Raw genomic sequence first — 17,018 nt, 5'->3', positions numbered from 1 at the left:
AATGTGCTCCCTGCTGTATGAGAGGATCTTTTCTTAATGTTTGCAGGTGTAGCACCTGCGTGTAAATGAAGTAGCAATGTCTGCTTTCTTTAGCAAAGGAAAAGCAAGGAATGTCAGGCATCAGGCTTTAAATTAGCTGAAGGTAGGACTCTCTATTAGCTTAGTTGAGAGAGATTTAAAGCAGAGTAGAAAGTAAATATTTTTAATTCATGTTTTTATTTTTTGAAAAATTTGCCCAGTAATGCAAAATGTGAAGTTTCACTATATTAATTTGAGAGTTACAACTGAAAATTAAAAATTACAATTATCGGCATTTTTTAAAAAATATACATCCTTCCAGAGAAGTGACAAGAATGGGACAATTCGTTTCAAACCATACTTAGTAAAGCACAATTTCAGCAGACTCCTCAGAGGAAATTTCAGAAGTGATCCAACTCACCTGGAGGGCCCTTTTAATTACTACCAACCATAAAACCATCTGAGTTTTTTTGTTTTAGTTGAAACTGGATTATGTACTTACTGGCTGTGTCCAGGGCTAGAAAGCTTTGGTTGGCTATTCTGATGATGCAATAAACTTAACATTCCAGTTGGTTTTGGAAGAGGAAAGATTGGACTTTGCCTATTTTCTCTCCCCTGCCCACTCCCAAACTCATAGTACCATTTTTCTAGAATATAAAGGCAAAAGAGCTGGTTGACCTGAACTTTTGTACTTCATAATGAAAGTGAAAATGAAACAAAAAACAGGAATACTCGGTTTTCCCTTTTGTCTCTTAAGAGCAATGTTATCAATCTACTATTGCAGGCAATTGCTCACATTTGCAAAGATCCACCGCCCCAGCAGCATATCAACACAAAACACAAATAATGTTATACACAGAAACTTCCAGATGAGTTCCAAATGGCTCAATGAAACCAGACAAGAGGAGCCTTTAAGGTGTTTTTTTTTTTTTAAAAAAAATCAAAAATCTGCATTTTGTGAAGTAGATCGTTTGGTGCAAAGTTCTCACCCTGAATTTGGTAGGTTACTTGAAAAAAATGCATCCAGAAATATTAGTTCTTTTGTTTAACAGTCCGTACATGACTTGCTTCATTTTCTGTTACAGAATTAAGAATCTCTTCTTCATTAATACTGTGTTGCTCCCATTTCAGCACCGCATCAGGATACTACTGGTGTCATATCCCACAACTGTTCAAAAGGAGACAAAAAAAATATAAGGTTATTAAACGATCCAGAATCGTTTATTAAACAATCCAGAATCACTGTAGATTCGGTTGGGGTAAGTTACATTCTCACCTTCATAACTTTATCTGTTCCAGATGTCAGCAACCAACCCCGTGTTGCATCAAAGTGTACATGGACAACATTGTGTTTGCTGTAATGGAAAGTGGCTGTAGGAGCACGTCTAAAGAAAGCACATACCAGGACAAAGTGAAAATATAGGAATTGGAAAATCACAATGTCATATCTAGATGCTAAAAATAAATAAAAACTTAATTGAGATCCCGTGGCCTTCAACAAGTTCCTAAACTATGATTTCTCATAGTTCTAGCCATCATAAGCATGATGGGTTAGTTGGGAAACTATCATTCAGCAATATAAAAATTGCTCCTCTGACTTAGACCTAGAAAAAACCTTGTCCTTCTCTTCATTAAACTAGACATACCCAATTCCAGCAACTGTTCCTTATATGCTTTAGCCTCCAGTCCCCTAATCATCTTTGTTGCTCTTCTCTGTACTCTTTCTAGAGTCTCAACATCTTTTTTAAATTTATTTATTTCATTTATCTCCAGAAACCAGCATAAATTGCCCCAGCAACTGGAAAGGGGGTAAGTTACTTACTCATCATCTGTTATTGTTTCATAACAAGCATCACAGATTCTCACTTCAAATTCAAATCCCATTAGAGGTATGGAAGAGCGCTTCGAACTGCATTTACCACACACTGCTTTTCCACACTTTCGGCAATGATGCTGAAATTTAAAAAGCACATTAAGATTCACCATGAAAGAACTGAAAGAATCTATCCCATCAAATCATGTCAGGGTGGGTCCTATCAATTTCCCTCTCTGTCCCCAAAGCTCTGCTACTCCACGTTAAAAAAATTAGAAACCACATTAGATGGTACTACTACTACTACTACTACTACTACTACTACTAATAATAATAATAACAACAACAACAACAACAACAACACAATAATAAATTGACAGTCTCATTCTTTTGCACAGTAATGTAGTTTTAGTTCCATAAACACGCACATTCCTGAAATGCTTACTATTGGCACACAGGACTTTGTATCAAAGGGAACAGGAGACGATCTTCAATCACTCAAAAAGCAGCATGACACATACCTGTCTAAGGCCTATTTTCTTGCTATCCCACATCTGTTTGAAGTTCCAGAAGAATGGCTGGTCACATTTCTGGCAAGAGTCACTATCCAACCATTCTGGTGTCTAAGAAAAGAAGGGGTGGGGTGGGGGTGGAAATCCTTAAACTCAGTTGTGTATGGGCCACAAATAGATACCAAGTCTATTCACTTAAGGTGATGTGCTGCTCCACTCTTCACTGGGACTGGCATAGCAAATTATTTTGAAATTCTACATTATGTAAATCAACAATTTCTGTATACATTTGCTTATATTGTACACTTTAGATCTAAAGTTGATAGCCATGAGTTCCAAATAATGGATTCTCAATCCAATGTCTGAGGTTTCCCTTAAACTGCCTTCTGTTGTATATTTGGTTTGTCTTGTCTCCATGTTTGTTTTCTGAGGTTTTAATATTTAGAATCATAATGCCAGTTGACGTACTGGGGAACGGCCTACTATTTTCTCTTCAGGAAATTGACTGTAAAAATGTAAAATATCTTCCCTTGTTGCTTATGAATATATGTTCCTTGAGCCAATTTTGTTCTTCCTTCAATAAAATCTTGAGTACAAATTGCAGCAATTTCCTCTGTAGAAATACAGTAAAATCTTGATCATTTAAGGGAGGAGATATCTGTTACTCTTGAATGTCTGTTAAATCTAAATATATAACATTCATGTCAATTTACAGCATTTATATTAGCATGTAATCATGAAAATATGCCTAACTTTGTAAACTGCTTCATTTGCATACTTACAAATGTACACAACTGAGGTAAATAGACAAAAATAAAAACTAAATGAATTATCCAGATGACTTTGAGTACAGTGGAATTAGTCTATTATTATTTTGAGGGGATACACAAACATGAATTTTGTATGTTGTGTTTGACGTTTGGCAAATGAGACTTGTTAAATTACTGTACGGTATGGATTTTCTCAAATACCAAACTAGCTGCCTGCATTAAAAACCTTAGACTAGCTTCTAAGAGAAACAAACATGCGTATCCAGCACCATATTGAATTATATTCAGTATACGTACACAGTTCCAATAATATGTGTACTTTTGTGTGAGACAGAAAGCACTGGATATATGTCACTCCTAAAAGCAATGGCCCTACAAAGCATCAAAGGCTGGGATGGACAATCCTTCATTCATGGGATACATGGGTTCCCAAACATTCCACCTGTAACTTTCACAAATCTGAGATTGTATTACAAACATTTGCTGCTAGAACTGCCAAATACAGGAGATGTTAAGAGTGGGAATCTTTTCCATTATTATCCTTAAACTTCCCAGCCTTGCAAAACAGCCCCCAAAACAGTTTGGCTGCATTTAATAAAGTTTTGCAAATAGGAATGGAATAGGAGGTCTTCCAGCAACATTTTTAGTTTGATCTTCCAAATTAAGCCCTTGATCTAGTCCAGGGGTAGGCAACCTTGGCTCTTTTATGACTCGTGGACTTCAACTCCCAGAATTCCTGAGCCAGCATAGCATAGCCAATTCTGGGAGTTGAAGTCCATGAGTCATAAAAGAGCCAAGGTTGCCTACCCCTGATCTAGTCCAAGGCAACTGAAGAGCACCAGGCTGAGAGGAGACGCAGACAAGCCCCCAACAGGAAAACACAATGTTATTATACTGAGTTTTCAGGCAGTCACCTTTGGCTTAAATGGCTTTTTGATGCATCTTTTGAAGATTACGTAAGTGATAACTTCCCTGATCAGAGAAAGAGGAAGAACTGACTGGATACCTCTTGCCTCTCAACATCCATATTCCAGACAACGATTCTGCCATCTGCCCCACAAGAGATGAGTTGCCGAGTGTGATGGGAGTAAGAGAGGGACTGAACTTTATCACTACAGAGCACATAGAGTAAAATAAAAACAACATTAGGAACCATTTATAAATAGGATCAGTAACTGGAAACTGCCAGCTTTCCTCCATCTCTCTTGTCTGTCACACATTCAAAATTTGATTTCTCCCTCCACATCCTGTCTTAATTCATAGCAAAATTGAGAGCAATATCATATGTTGTGGCATTTATTTGGGAGAGTGTTACAATCTCAGCATACTGCTCCATAACCTGCTCATTTCTCTAACAAATAATGATCACTATGTTTCTTTGAGACAGGAAAGACAGATGTCAAGATTTTTTTGTGTGTGTTTTAACAGAACCCCAAGATTCAACAATTAGAACCAGGTGCAAAGTCACAACACTTTGAGAGAGATTCCAATTGTGAAATTTAGACCTTAAAAATTAAATTGGTCAAACAATTTTGACTGCTCCACTCCAGACATCTGTACGTAGATGCCAATCTTTCTTCTGCCTCAACCTTTTCCCACGTTAGTACACTCATAGACATATATTTCAATTTATACTTTACTATAATACTTTAATAATCTTAAATAACTGAACTAATCAGTTGTTATACATTCATTTTAAAAATTAGCCATAATCTGAAGATAGTATGTCTACAAGTGATGTCTACATCTAAATTCTATTTCCACTAATAAAAGATAATGGAATTATGTCAGTGAAATGCCTGGCTTAACTTTCAAAAATAAATGCATGTGTCATATTTGCATGTAAGTTTTCCTCCAATTCTCTGAAAATATTATTGTATTTTCAGGATCAACATTTTTTTTCAGGTAACGGGCCCTATTGAGGGACTTCATTCAGTGTTTTTGGATGTCAACAATAATTAATTCCAAAATGTTATGAAATCTCTCATAAAAATCTGAAATTTTGTGGCATCTCAGGCACTGTAGCAGCTCAGAATTTGAAAAAAACCCAAGTGGCATTTGCTTTATTTTGGTGCTAACGTGAAATAAGATTATTTCAGTTTCACTTGCTAGAAACGTATTTGGGCGTATTGTTTCAAGAGGTATTCTGAATTTCATTCCTTCTGGAAAAATTCAGTTTAACCACCGTTCCGAATGAGATACTTCTCTCTAAGCGTATGTGAACAAAACAAGCATATTTTGGGACCGGGATAATAACAGCAAGACTACAGAAAGAAGCATCTGGTGCCCAGTTTGTACCTGTGTCCTTGGAGTTCAATAGCTGTTCCTTTTCTTCCTCCAATGTCCCACATAATGATGGAATGATCAGAACTGCCTGAAAACAGGACACGTTGAACAGGGTCCCAACACAGGGCACTGATTCCACCTGAAAAGAAGACAGGGGGGAAAAAAGAAGGGAAAGATGGAGATTTGTATTAGCTACATATGAAGACATTATTATTGAGTAACTAAAGATCTACCATTTTCTATAAGACATTAGAACCTGGGCAGACAATACAGACAACCGCACTAGTAGTTAGAGAGTTGGACTAAGGCAGGAAAAGCCCAAGGAAACTGATTCAATGACTTGAGCTGGTATTCCTCGCAGCTCAGCCTACCTTCCTCACATTAGTCCCACTAATCAACTGATTTAAAAAAATGCCGTGGGTTTCAGTTTCCATTCTGGGCAGTTACCATTAGCATGAGGAAAAATATTCAGAGCTCTGGCTGCTGGATGTGGATATTTGCATTCCCTAAGCTGCTAAGGCAGTGGTTCTCAACCTGTGGGTCGGGACCCCATTTGGGGTTGATCGACCATTTCACGGGGGTCGCCAAGCAAGGCTGTCCGCCATTTTTTTTGTCCGCCATTTTTTCCCCTTTTCCGGCGGGTGCCTTACCTCCCTTGGGCTGGGCCAGCTGGTGGTCGGCCTGCTCTGTCTCTGCCGCTTGCCAGCTACGCCTCTGCCGGCGCAGGGGGCGGAACCACGCATGCACGGTGCTCCCGGGCAGGGAAAGTCCTCGACTTACGACTGGTTGGGTAGTCCTCGACTTACGACCGGTTTAGTCCTCGACTTACGACCGGTTTAGTCCTCAACTTACGACCGGTTGGGGTCGCGGCATTAAAAAGGTTGAGAACCACTGTGCTAAGGAATAACTGAAGAGACGCATGCCTTCTGTCAAACAGAATGGTCCAGCCACTGCTACACTCCTATGTTTTCCCCTGAAATTTCAATTTCTTGTGGAGAGGTCAAAAACAGAAATTTTCCACTGAGTAGCTACTGCCTTTGAGACCATGCACTCCAGGTAGCATCTGTTCACCTAATATGGGCTAGAGAGGGTATGCTGGGAGGTCCCATTGGCTAGCAGGTGGGTGGAAGGAGAGTCCAGAAATGAGCCTTTTCTATAATGGACCCTTCTGGGGTAATAGGTGATGTTGTTCATTGTCCTTTTTTCCTTTGATACCCTATTTCTGTCCCATAAAAGGAAGATGAGTCCTGAAGAGACAAATAGCTTTTAGGAGTCTGGCTCAATCAATTCCAGAGATCATTGGAAATTTGGTTCTATGGCTGCAGATTAACCCCTTCTGCATTAAGCCTCAGCCATTGCCTTTCCCAGCCTCTGCTTCTTCTTTCCCACAACAGATGCCTACAGGCATTCAGCTTCTTCCAGTCTTCCCAAAATTTGTTCCTTATTCAAAATATCTGGTCGTGAGGCAAAGTCTGAAGAAAGCCCTCCAGCACTATGAGAAAAACCATATCAACTAATGCAACAAAAGATATTTCTGGGGCTGAAAATGATAAGATATTCAAAGTAGCCACAACATATAGGCAACTCAAAGTAAAACTTGAAAGATTTTTCACAGAACTTTGAACGTCAGGTTTACATCCATCCATCCATTCACCTACCCACCCATATCTATCTATCTATCTATCTATCTATCTATCTATCTATCTATCTATCTATCTATCTATCTATCTATCTATCTATCTATCTATCTATCTATCTATCTATCTATCTATCTATCTACCTACCTACCTACCTACCTACCTACCTACCTATCTACCTACTTATCTAATTTAGGTACTGCCCATCTCACTCTCAGAATGATTCTTTCTTGTAGAGGGTTTCACATCTGTTTATGCTGATGACAGAAAAGCCAGAGTGATTCAAAATCATACCTGTATGTCCTCTGAAAGTTGTTATGAGGCTGCTATTTTCTTGTTCTAGTTTAAGGATGGTCACTTGCCCAGAATGATCACCAATAAAAACATTCCGTGTCTCGACATCAAATCTGGAACGGAGGAGTTCAGGAAGCCGACAATACTAGAAGAGTCTCTCCCCCACTTTTTAATGCTTGCAAGAGCTGAACCTTTATCCCCCACAGTCATCCCCAAACAAACCACCATTTACTCTCAGGGCTGCTAGCAAGAGGCAGCACCTCAACTGGAAAACACCCAATATCTCCCCTCTCAGTATAGTAGAAGATAACAACCCAAATGTTGCTTTTATCCTGTTATCTCTACAAGCTAAGAACTGCTCCTCAAGGGGACCAGTGAAGGTCTCTCAGCTCAGAGAAGAAGACCTGTGCTCTGGATTTACCTTTTTCTGATATTAGGTTATTTATGTTCTGTGGAACAGACAAGTTCATACTCTAACTATAATACAGGTAGTTCTCGACTTACAGCCATTCATTTAGTGACTGTTCAAAGTTAAAATGGAACAGGAAAAAAATGACTGAAGTCCATTTTGCACATTTACAACCGTCGCAGCATCAATATGGTCAAAACTGGGACACTAGACACTGATGGTTGCATTGTTTCAGGGGCCATGTGATAACTTTTAGCGACCTTCTGACAGGCAAAGTTGATGGGGGAGCCAGATTCACTTAACAACCGTGTTACTAGCTTAACAATTGCAGTGATTCACTTAACAACTGTGACAAGAAAGGCCGTAAAGTGAGGCAAAACTCACTTAACAACTGTCTTACTTAGGAACAGAAATTTTGCGCACGGTAGTGATTGTAAATTGAGGACTACCTGTACTTTCGTTGCCAGCAAACCCATGTTTTGTTAAGCAAGTCAGACTCAAATCCATTTCCTTGTGAAATCCAAGAGCAACAATGATTCTTCTCACTGTCCTCAGCAAACAGTTCTTTGACATGGCTGGTGCTCCCTCTGCAGAGGTTAGTTTGGTAGAACTTCATCTGCTATAGAGATGGGAGTTATGCTCTCACTTTCCTCTCATTCAGGATGAATAATGGGAAAAGCCACCTTGATTTCATATATAGATAAAATCCAACCACACCTTCCAAAGCATGACCCAAATACATTAGTACATCAAGCTGGGAAATATTTAGGTTTTGTTTTGTTTATCCAAACCCACCCTTGCCCTGCTCTGCAAACAGATGATACATTTTCAATCAGCAACTACTGCATTTCTAGTTCCTAAAATATTCAGTATTTCAAAATACTGCAGAGGAACCAATGCAAGATATTTATGGGCTGTTAAGTCAGCATTATTAAGCAGCTACAATGCATCAGAAAGATAAAATCAGCTTATAATTTCCATGCATAAAAGCATATTTACACATTCTATGCTTGCTTTGTTATGAAATGGCAGGCTGGAAATTCCTTACAATTATACACAATGCCACTATTCTTGGAAAGGATACTGTAACCCACAAGCGCCTGCACTAATCCGGTAACTGCCAAGTCGTTGGCCACTTTCAGAGCAATGCCAAGTAAAGTATTTATCCTGCCCAATACTTAGGAGCCACTCCATTTCCAAAACAAAAAGGACCATCAGCACTTTGCTCTGGTGAGCTGGAAAAGGAAGAATAAGATGGTTAATGTCGTACATGAGAGCTTTTTTATCCAAGAAATATATTACTTTCAAATTACATTTGTGTTAGTTAAAGTTTATTGTGGTCCCGAAGTAGCCTTCTTCCATTTCTGCTATTGTCACGTATTTCTTCAAGTTGCCCAAATGACCTCAAAGGAATGCAAATATTATGGAGCTGCAGCATCATGTTGTGTTATATGCCTAGAACAGCAGGAAAGAAGTGATGTGAATGGAGGAATGGTGTCGAAAAGCAACATGATGGGCCCTGAAAACAAACCACCACTAAATGGAGCTGCTCCGACAACAGGAAACAGAGATTTAATTTAAAGAGCAGTGAGGGACAACATGAGTTAATCTTGGTCTCAGTACTAATAGTGGAACTTTCATTCTGTATATTAGCTTTCTTCAAAATGTATTGAGATATAACTTCCCAATTCCTTACCAGCATAGCAAAAAGATTAACCTAAATTTCTAGGAGTTTTAAGCACCTAACACCTCTGGTTAACAGTGATCTACACTAATGATAGCACGGATGCATCTGCTGTCATTCCTACATGTTTTAATTTTTTTTTTCTTCTGTTCAATCATGTCTAATTCTTGGGGACCGTCTGAACAGGTCCCTGCAGTTTTCTTGGCAAGAGTTTTCTAAAGTGGTTTGCCATTGCCTCCTTCCTAGCGCTGAGAAAAACTGACTAGCTAAAGATCACTCAACTGGCTTTGTGCCTAAGGTGGAACTAGAACTCACCCTCTCCCAGTGTCTAGCTTGATGCCTTAACCACTACAATTAATTGGCTCTCAGGTCTTTAATAAAGAACTCTAAGTTTCTTGATATAAGCGCTCAGGCGCCTAAACCGCGAGATGGGTGGTAAATAAATTTGATAGATAGATAGATAGATAGATAGATAGATAGATAGATAGATAGATAGATAGATAGATAGATAGATAGATAGATAGATAGATAGATAGATAGATAGATAGATAAAAATAAGTAACTTTCAATGTGGAAACATATCATTTTATTCTGGCTTAATCACGTGCAGATAAATTCTCATTTATACTTTTCCAAAGCTGAGAAGCAAATGTACAGTTTTAATTTAAAGTTATTTATTTATTTGTTTGTTTGCTTATAAAATTTATAGGCCACCCATCTTACCTCAAGGTAAATTTGGGCGGCTTTCATTTTGTTATCTGATTATTACTGGCATCCAATTAATGAATCCAAACAATGAATTACCCTTATGTCTCATCCCCTCTGCATAATAAGCAAATATTGGGTTTTATATGAATTGCTCGCTCTCTCTCCCCTTGTTCCATTATTTCCAGGCACAAAAAAAACAGCTTGAGACAAGGAAACTTAGAAAGTGTTGTATTCTGGAATTGGTGTAAGTAATATAAGTGACAACACTTGGAACCAAGGACAGTATATTAAATTGATTTCTTCTAATAGCAATTCATTCATGTTATTGACTGAGACTAAAGGCTGAAATGTATATGATGATGAGATCCAAACATCCAATCATCCAAAGGTGTTGATCTGCGAAGAAAGAATGCAGACTCTCCCCTTCATTTGACTGCAAGTTCTTTTAAAGTCATATAGAGGTTTTGCTTGCCATTCCAGATAAATGCAAAAAGTTGAAGATCTGGTAGTGCTGTGATGAATTTAACATAGATTCTTGAATTTTATTTTTGAAAATGTGATATTGTTTTAAATTTTTATCACAACACTAACAAAAGTATGTCATAATTCATAGCCTCGGAACTTAATAATGGAGATGAACGGAATGCAATTATGTTTGCAGGTAGCAGCTTTAAGAAAAAAATTAAAAACCACCCTAAAATATGCATTATGCCGGAAAACAGCTAGAACTATTTAAAAAGCCAGTCTACAATATTGATTGCTTTTGTAGGCTGTAGAATAAGGACAAATAAATCTGGAGGGTTTTTTCCCTCTTAAAATACCAACTGCATCTCTTACCCTGGTAACTTTTAACTGCTGTCATCTTGTTGTAATCTTCTGATAAAATAAATTCCTGGAAAATAACAGAGTAGCCACTTTAGAATGTATTAAACATCTAGTTTGCAATGTAACATTTCTTGTTAAAATCCAAGAATTTATCATTTTGTGTCAATCGTTTTGGATCGTATCCTTTTAGATTCTGGTGAAAAAGGCTTGTTCTTCACCTCTGATTCATTGGCCTGTCTGAGAACCCTGAAGGCATCTCGGCTCAGAATGCAACAATATGATCCTTTCAACCATAACCTCCCCATCCCCACAAACTCAGGTAAATACGGCTTGGAAATTCTGGTTTTCTTACATAGCATCTATATGGCAAAGTTCTTCTTCTTAAAAAACAAGCAAATTCTAGAGATATTTTTAAGAGGTGTGTGGTAAACATAAGAGGGGTTTGGCCCAGATTCTCCAAATGTGTTGGAACTACCATTCCCAGAATGCCGATAGCAAATGCTAGGATGTCTAATATGTCCAGAGAGCACCAAATTTGGGATGATTGACTCATAGAGGGGCTTCACATTTATTTATTTATATTCCACTTTTAATATTTAGCCCCAATTTTGGTGGGACTAGAATTCACAAGTCTCCTGGTGCCTAGCTTTAACCACTAGACCAAATGAGCATTAGGATGGAATGTGATTTGCTACATTTGCCTTAGTATGTTATGGAAACCCACCCACTTGTGATTTATTTGATAAGCTATATTTAAAATAAACTGAAGCTTACTGCAGCCTCAAGGAAATGATGCAGCTTTCTGCCTAGTAGTATATGCTTACACAAGAGGACAGGCAGATGGTAGAGATATCCTTATACCCAATTATCTCTACCAGTGGTGGATAATCAGCCTTTGTTAATCTACTATCTTATCCATTCAGACTGGAGAAGCCTTTCCTGTGACATGCTGATAGAAACATTTCATAGGCACAATTGATGATGATTCATTTAAATCAGATTCTCCATAGTTACTCAGTAATAGGACTTTTGCTAAAAAAAGCAGATGGAAAGTCGTAGGATGGGAAGTTGAAACTAGTCGAGGTAAATATTTTTTTTAAAAGCTTAGAGGAAAAAACAAAGGACTAGTAGGCAACGACAGGATAGTGATTAAGCTGCTACCATTGCTAGAAATCACTCCAATTTTTTAGAAGTACAGTGATACCTCGGTATTTGATTGCTTTAAAACTTTTGATGTGAAAATGTTGTCCCGGTACTTTTGCTGGCTGCAAAAGGAAGAGGGGACCAGCTGCAGAGGGCAGACAGGAAGAGAGCCCTGCTGGGAGGTCACTGACTTACGAAAAAGGGTAGACAGAAACTTTTTCTTAGCCAAAACAAAGGGTAATGTGGTTTGTTTGGCACTTTTAGTTTTTAGTACCCGTTGTGCCTCCCAGAACCAATTAAAGTGAAGTACCGAGGTACCACTGTATACAAAGAAAGGGGTGATGTTTACAGTTATGTAGACTTTATTCATCATCACAGAGTGACCAGAAAGAAGACAAATATAAAGGAAGATAGCGTGCAGCAATAGAAGAAATTTAGCAAAATTAAAAACCCATGGCTTTTACTTAAGAGAATGTTAATGATGCAATATAATGCCAACCAAAGACCCCGCCACTTAACACCTGAGTTACAAATATCCTCTTCTATTAAGATAATTATTATTGCTGTATTTTGATTGGGCTAAAAACTCCCAGCATCATCAAAACCATTATACTGGAGTTGAGAAAAATACAAGTCAAGAACACAGATGGCCAATTTTGGGTATGGGAGATACTATTATAACCTTGTGCATTGCCTTTTATTGTATATATTCTTATTGTGTGTATTTTAATTGCATATATATATATATATATATATATATATATATATATATATATACATATATATATATATATATATAATTATTGTATCTATTGTATGTATTTATTGTATGTATGCAGGTGTATTCCTGCCCACCTAGCAGTTTCATAAGCATGTAAGTAGATAAAATAGATATTACTAGTGGGAAGGTAATAGCCATGCTGGCTACATGACCACAGAAAATGTCTTTGGACAATGTTGGCTCCCTCAGTCAAAAAATGGAGATGAAGATCACCCCCCTCAAGTCAAACACGACTGAGAGGGAAACCTTTACCTTTTGTCTTGCTTTTTGAAACTCAATTTAATACCCCAATATGCCTAACTTAAAGCAGAATCTTAGATAGACATTGTTCTGCTACTTATAAGCAATGAAGCTTCTTCAAGAGGATATTTACAGCAAACACTAGAAACCCATTAATAAAAAATAATCCAAGTCTCTTCTGCTCAATGCAACAATGCCACAACCAGCACAGATCAGTATCCACCACTCCTTGCACCAGAAATACATCCTATGCTCTGCTTTCGCTCTCTGTTGCTATGCTTCCAACAGGCCAGTTCCAATGTATATTTTGGGAAATAACTGCAGTCCTTCCGGCTTGGAGAAATGGGAAACAGGTAGTCCTCGAGTTACGACCACAATTGACCCCAAAATGTCTGTTGCTAAATGACATATTTGTTATGTTTTGCTCCATTTTACGGCCTTTCTTGCCACACTTGTTAAGTGAATCATTGCAGTTGTTAAGTTAGTAACACGGTTGTTAAATGAATCTGGCTTCCCCCATTGACTTTGGTTGTCAGAAGGTGGCAAAAGCTGATCACATGACCCCGGGACGCAGCAACCATCATAAATATGAGTCAGTTGCCAAGCCTCTGAACTTTGTCCCCGTAACTTTGACCGGTCACTAAGTGAACTGTTGTAAGTTGACGACTACCTGTATTTAATAAGAGCATTGTTTAAAACTTTTTACATGTGTGGGACTTTTCTTCAAGAGAAAAAAAAAATCTACTGGCCAGTCTGTCCCACGGCCCGGTGGCCAGCAGGCCACGGTCCACTACTGGCCCACGGCCCACAGGTTGAGGACCTCTGCTTTAAAGGACAGGGGAAGAGACAAAATGATCAGGATTTTCCTGTTCAAAGCTTTATACATAAATGCCTCTTTCAAAGCAGCCAGATTGAACTTAAGGTGACAAATTGGTTTGTTTTTTTTTAAGAAATGCTGGTAGAAGCATCTGCTAAGACAGTGATGGCGAACCTTTTAGAGACCGAGTGCCCAAAAACTGGCCCCGCCACTGCTCCACCCCCCCGCCCCCACCCCGCCTGCCCACAGGGCCACTAACCGCCTCCAGGATCCGCCGCAGATCACCCAGCAGCGCCATGGCGGCCATGCCCTCTGCCCGCGCCCTGCAGCATCAGCTGTGTGCGATGGGGCGTGAGGGCAGAGTCTTGTCTACGCTGCCTGGCTGCCATGTCCTTGGCTGCGCTGCTCTATGTGGGCCATGCTCAGGGGCGACTCTCCTCCAGGGGGGTTGCTAGTGAGGAGAGGGTTGTGGGGGGAGGCAAAGCTGGGGCAACAGCACGTGTGCCCACAGAGAGGACTCCAAGTGCCACCTCTGGTACCCATGCCATAGGTTCGCCACCACTGTGCTAAGACAAACTGACAAATGCAATAACAGAAATCAATTGTTGAAAAAATTCTGAGGATGCATAAAAGGTTCCCTGAAAAATAAGTTGGAGCAAGCTCGGTGAGGAGAAAAATGGACTCTGAAAATGTCCCTGTTGTTTCCCACACTGCCAAACCATCTACAAATATTAGCATATCTGATCAACAGGAAACAGAAAAGAAACTCTCGCAGCACATTTGCAAATGAAAAGCAGGCAGCCTTCCACAGATTTGCTTAATAAAATGGGGAATAAGGAAGAAAAAGAATATTGCACAATGTTCTTGTCACAGAATTTAAGTTTATGCAAGAGCCTGGAAAAAAACAGCACCGACATGAAATGAACTCAGCTGTTGCCTCAGGATCCAGTCAACATTCCTTTGTAGTCTTATGTGCTGCCATTTCTCCACATGGGCAAATAAACTATTGATATCCAGCCCATTTGATCTTCTTTCTATTTGGAGAAATTACTACGTATATATATACACACACACACACACACACACACAATTTTCATCAAAGTTTTGTCATCAAGGCCTCTTTAAAAATAGAACTATCTCTTGTCTTCTTTCTTTCTCCTAGCTTCTTTAATCTTTTACTGTTACACTTTATAGGATGAATGGTTATTTTAGAATAATTTCTTCTAATTATTATTCAACTTTTTCTATTTTGAACTGTTGTATTGTTTTCTCCTGATTCAGTCTGCCCATTACCTTATCAAAAGTATTTGGTTACTGTGAGCATGGCTTACAAGTAGTCATCGACTTACAACCATTTGTTTAGCGACCGCTCGAACTTACAACGGCACTAAAAAAAGTGACTGTATTTGTACTTACAACAGTCGCCGCGTCCCTGGGTCATGTGATCAAAATTTGGGCTCTTGGCAAGCAGCATGCATCTACGATAGTTGCAGTGTCCTGGGGTCATGTGATCATCATTTGTGACTTTCCCAGGCAGCAAAGTCAATGGGGGAATCCAGATTCAATTAACAACTGCATGATTCACTTAACAACGGTGGCAAAAAAGTTGTAAAATCGGGTATAACAACCATCTTGCTTAGCAATGGAAATTCTGGCCCCGACTGTGTTTGTAAATTGAAGATTATCTATATACTCTCCATATGCCATTTGGGTTATGATGTTAATAATAGGTTTGTTTACTTCTAATTGCTTAGTCATCAATTGTGCAACACTAATTGCCGGGGTCTTTGGTCATTTTCCTAAAACAAAAAGGTCCTCAGCCATTGTCCAGCTTTCTGACACTTCATCTGTTTTCTGTCCAAGTTGTACATAAAAGCCTCAAAGCAGCTGACTCAACTGCAACGCCCAACAAGCCACGGCCAAAGTGAGGGATCTGAAAAGTTATACTTGGCGTCTAATTTCCCCATCCTAATTCACTAGCCAACTATTCCACTCCCAAGAAAGGAGCAAATAAAATGAAGTGAGAACATGGACTTGTTTCAATTCAACTGAAGAACTAGTTGACTTTTGGGCTTGTCTTTTCTTATACTATTTACACTGCAATGAAAAAGCATAAGAGCTTGTAACTTTAAAAAAAGATAATAATCTGACAGTTGATTTTGCTTGGGTTTTTTTTCTCCTCACCCTCGGGGCTATGTTTTGTAACCTGATATTTTTTTCTTTAAAAAAACACACCTGTATCATAACAATCAGCCTGAAATTCTTCACATAATTGTATAAATCTAATTGGCTGTAAAGAGGTTTACTTCTGACATACATAGGATTGCACCTTTAATACAATTTTACCACAATGAGTTGAGGGGAGAATGTTTCAGAAGCATGAATTGAAAGGATCAGGCATAGAGATGTTTGGCTGCCAACTGAGTGGAACATAGGAAAGTTATTTTTTTTGTATTATTTTTAACTTTTCTTTTTTAAAGGATCCTGCTTTTACATTTTGCAGCAGTTTTGTCTCCAATTTAATGGCCCCGTTAACAGCATTGCTACCCATGCATTTTTAATTAGGCGTGGTTCTGTCTGATTGCTCTAAAGTTTCGATGCGTGAAAAGGAGAAGCAGAAACCCTATTAATAATTTAATTAATTTAATTCATGTTTTGCTAATGGCTTCATTCCTTCCCCAATGATAGCTATATCTCACCAAGACCTTACATTTAAATCACCAATATTAACATTACACAAGTATCGGGTAAGATTCCAGAGTCTGAGAACATGATCATAATTGCCAAAAATGCAGAATATACAGCAGGGCCAAATCCAAGCACCCTTGTTTGTCCTTTCTCAAGAAAAATGTATTCAGGTAGTAATCTATGTAGCAATCTATTCAACATACAGGTGAAACTCGAAAAATTAGAATATCGTGCAAAAGTTCATTTATTTCAGTAATGCAACTTAAAAGGTGAACCTAATATATGAGATAGACTCATTACATGCAAAGCAAGATAGTTCAAGCCGTGATGTGTCATAACTGTGATGATTATGGCTTACAGCTCATGAAAACCCCAAATCCACAATCTCAGAAA

At 38.6% G+C, this 17,018-nt stretch overlaps 1 protein-coding gene across 1 annotated transcript in view; it reads right to left on the bottom strand.

Annotated features, from left to right (window-relative positions):
• Positions 1-209: 209 nt before the first annotated feature.
• WDFY2 (WD repeat and FYVE domain containing 2) overlaps positions 210-17,018 on the bottom strand; it is a 50,233-nt gene continuing 33,424 nt past the window's right edge. The window contains exons 4-12 of the mRNA XM_015826429.1: positions 10,969-11,023; positions 8,824-8,974; positions 7,331-7,443; positions 5,412-5,538; positions 4,120-4,225; positions 2,353-2,454; positions 1,841-1,971; positions 1,295-1,403; positions 210-1,186 (exon numbers count right to left, since the gene is read on the bottom strand). Of these exons, the coding sequence (XP_015681915.1) occupies positions 1,157-1,186; positions 1,295-1,403; positions 1,841-1,971; positions 2,353-2,454; positions 4,120-4,225; positions 5,412-5,538; positions 7,331-7,443; positions 8,824-8,974; positions 10,969-11,023 (924 nt within the window). The 3' untranslated portion in view covers positions 210-1,156. The remainder of the gene's footprint in view (positions 1,187-1,294; positions 1,404-1,840; positions 1,972-2,352; positions 2,455-4,119; positions 4,226-5,411; positions 5,539-7,330; positions 7,444-8,823; positions 8,975-10,968; positions 11,024-17,018) is intronic.

The sequence above is a fragment of the Protobothrops mucrosquamatus genome, unplaced genomic scaffold (assembly GCF_001527695.2).
Source record: "Protobothrops mucrosquamatus isolate PMUCROS unplaced genomic scaffold, P.Mucros_1.0 scaffold3132, whole genome shotgun sequence".
Taxonomy (NCBI): Eukaryota; Metazoa; Chordata; class Lepidosauria; order Squamata; family Viperidae; genus Protobothrops; species Protobothrops mucrosquamatus.
This window is presented reverse-complemented; position numbering and strand designations above follow the sequence as displayed.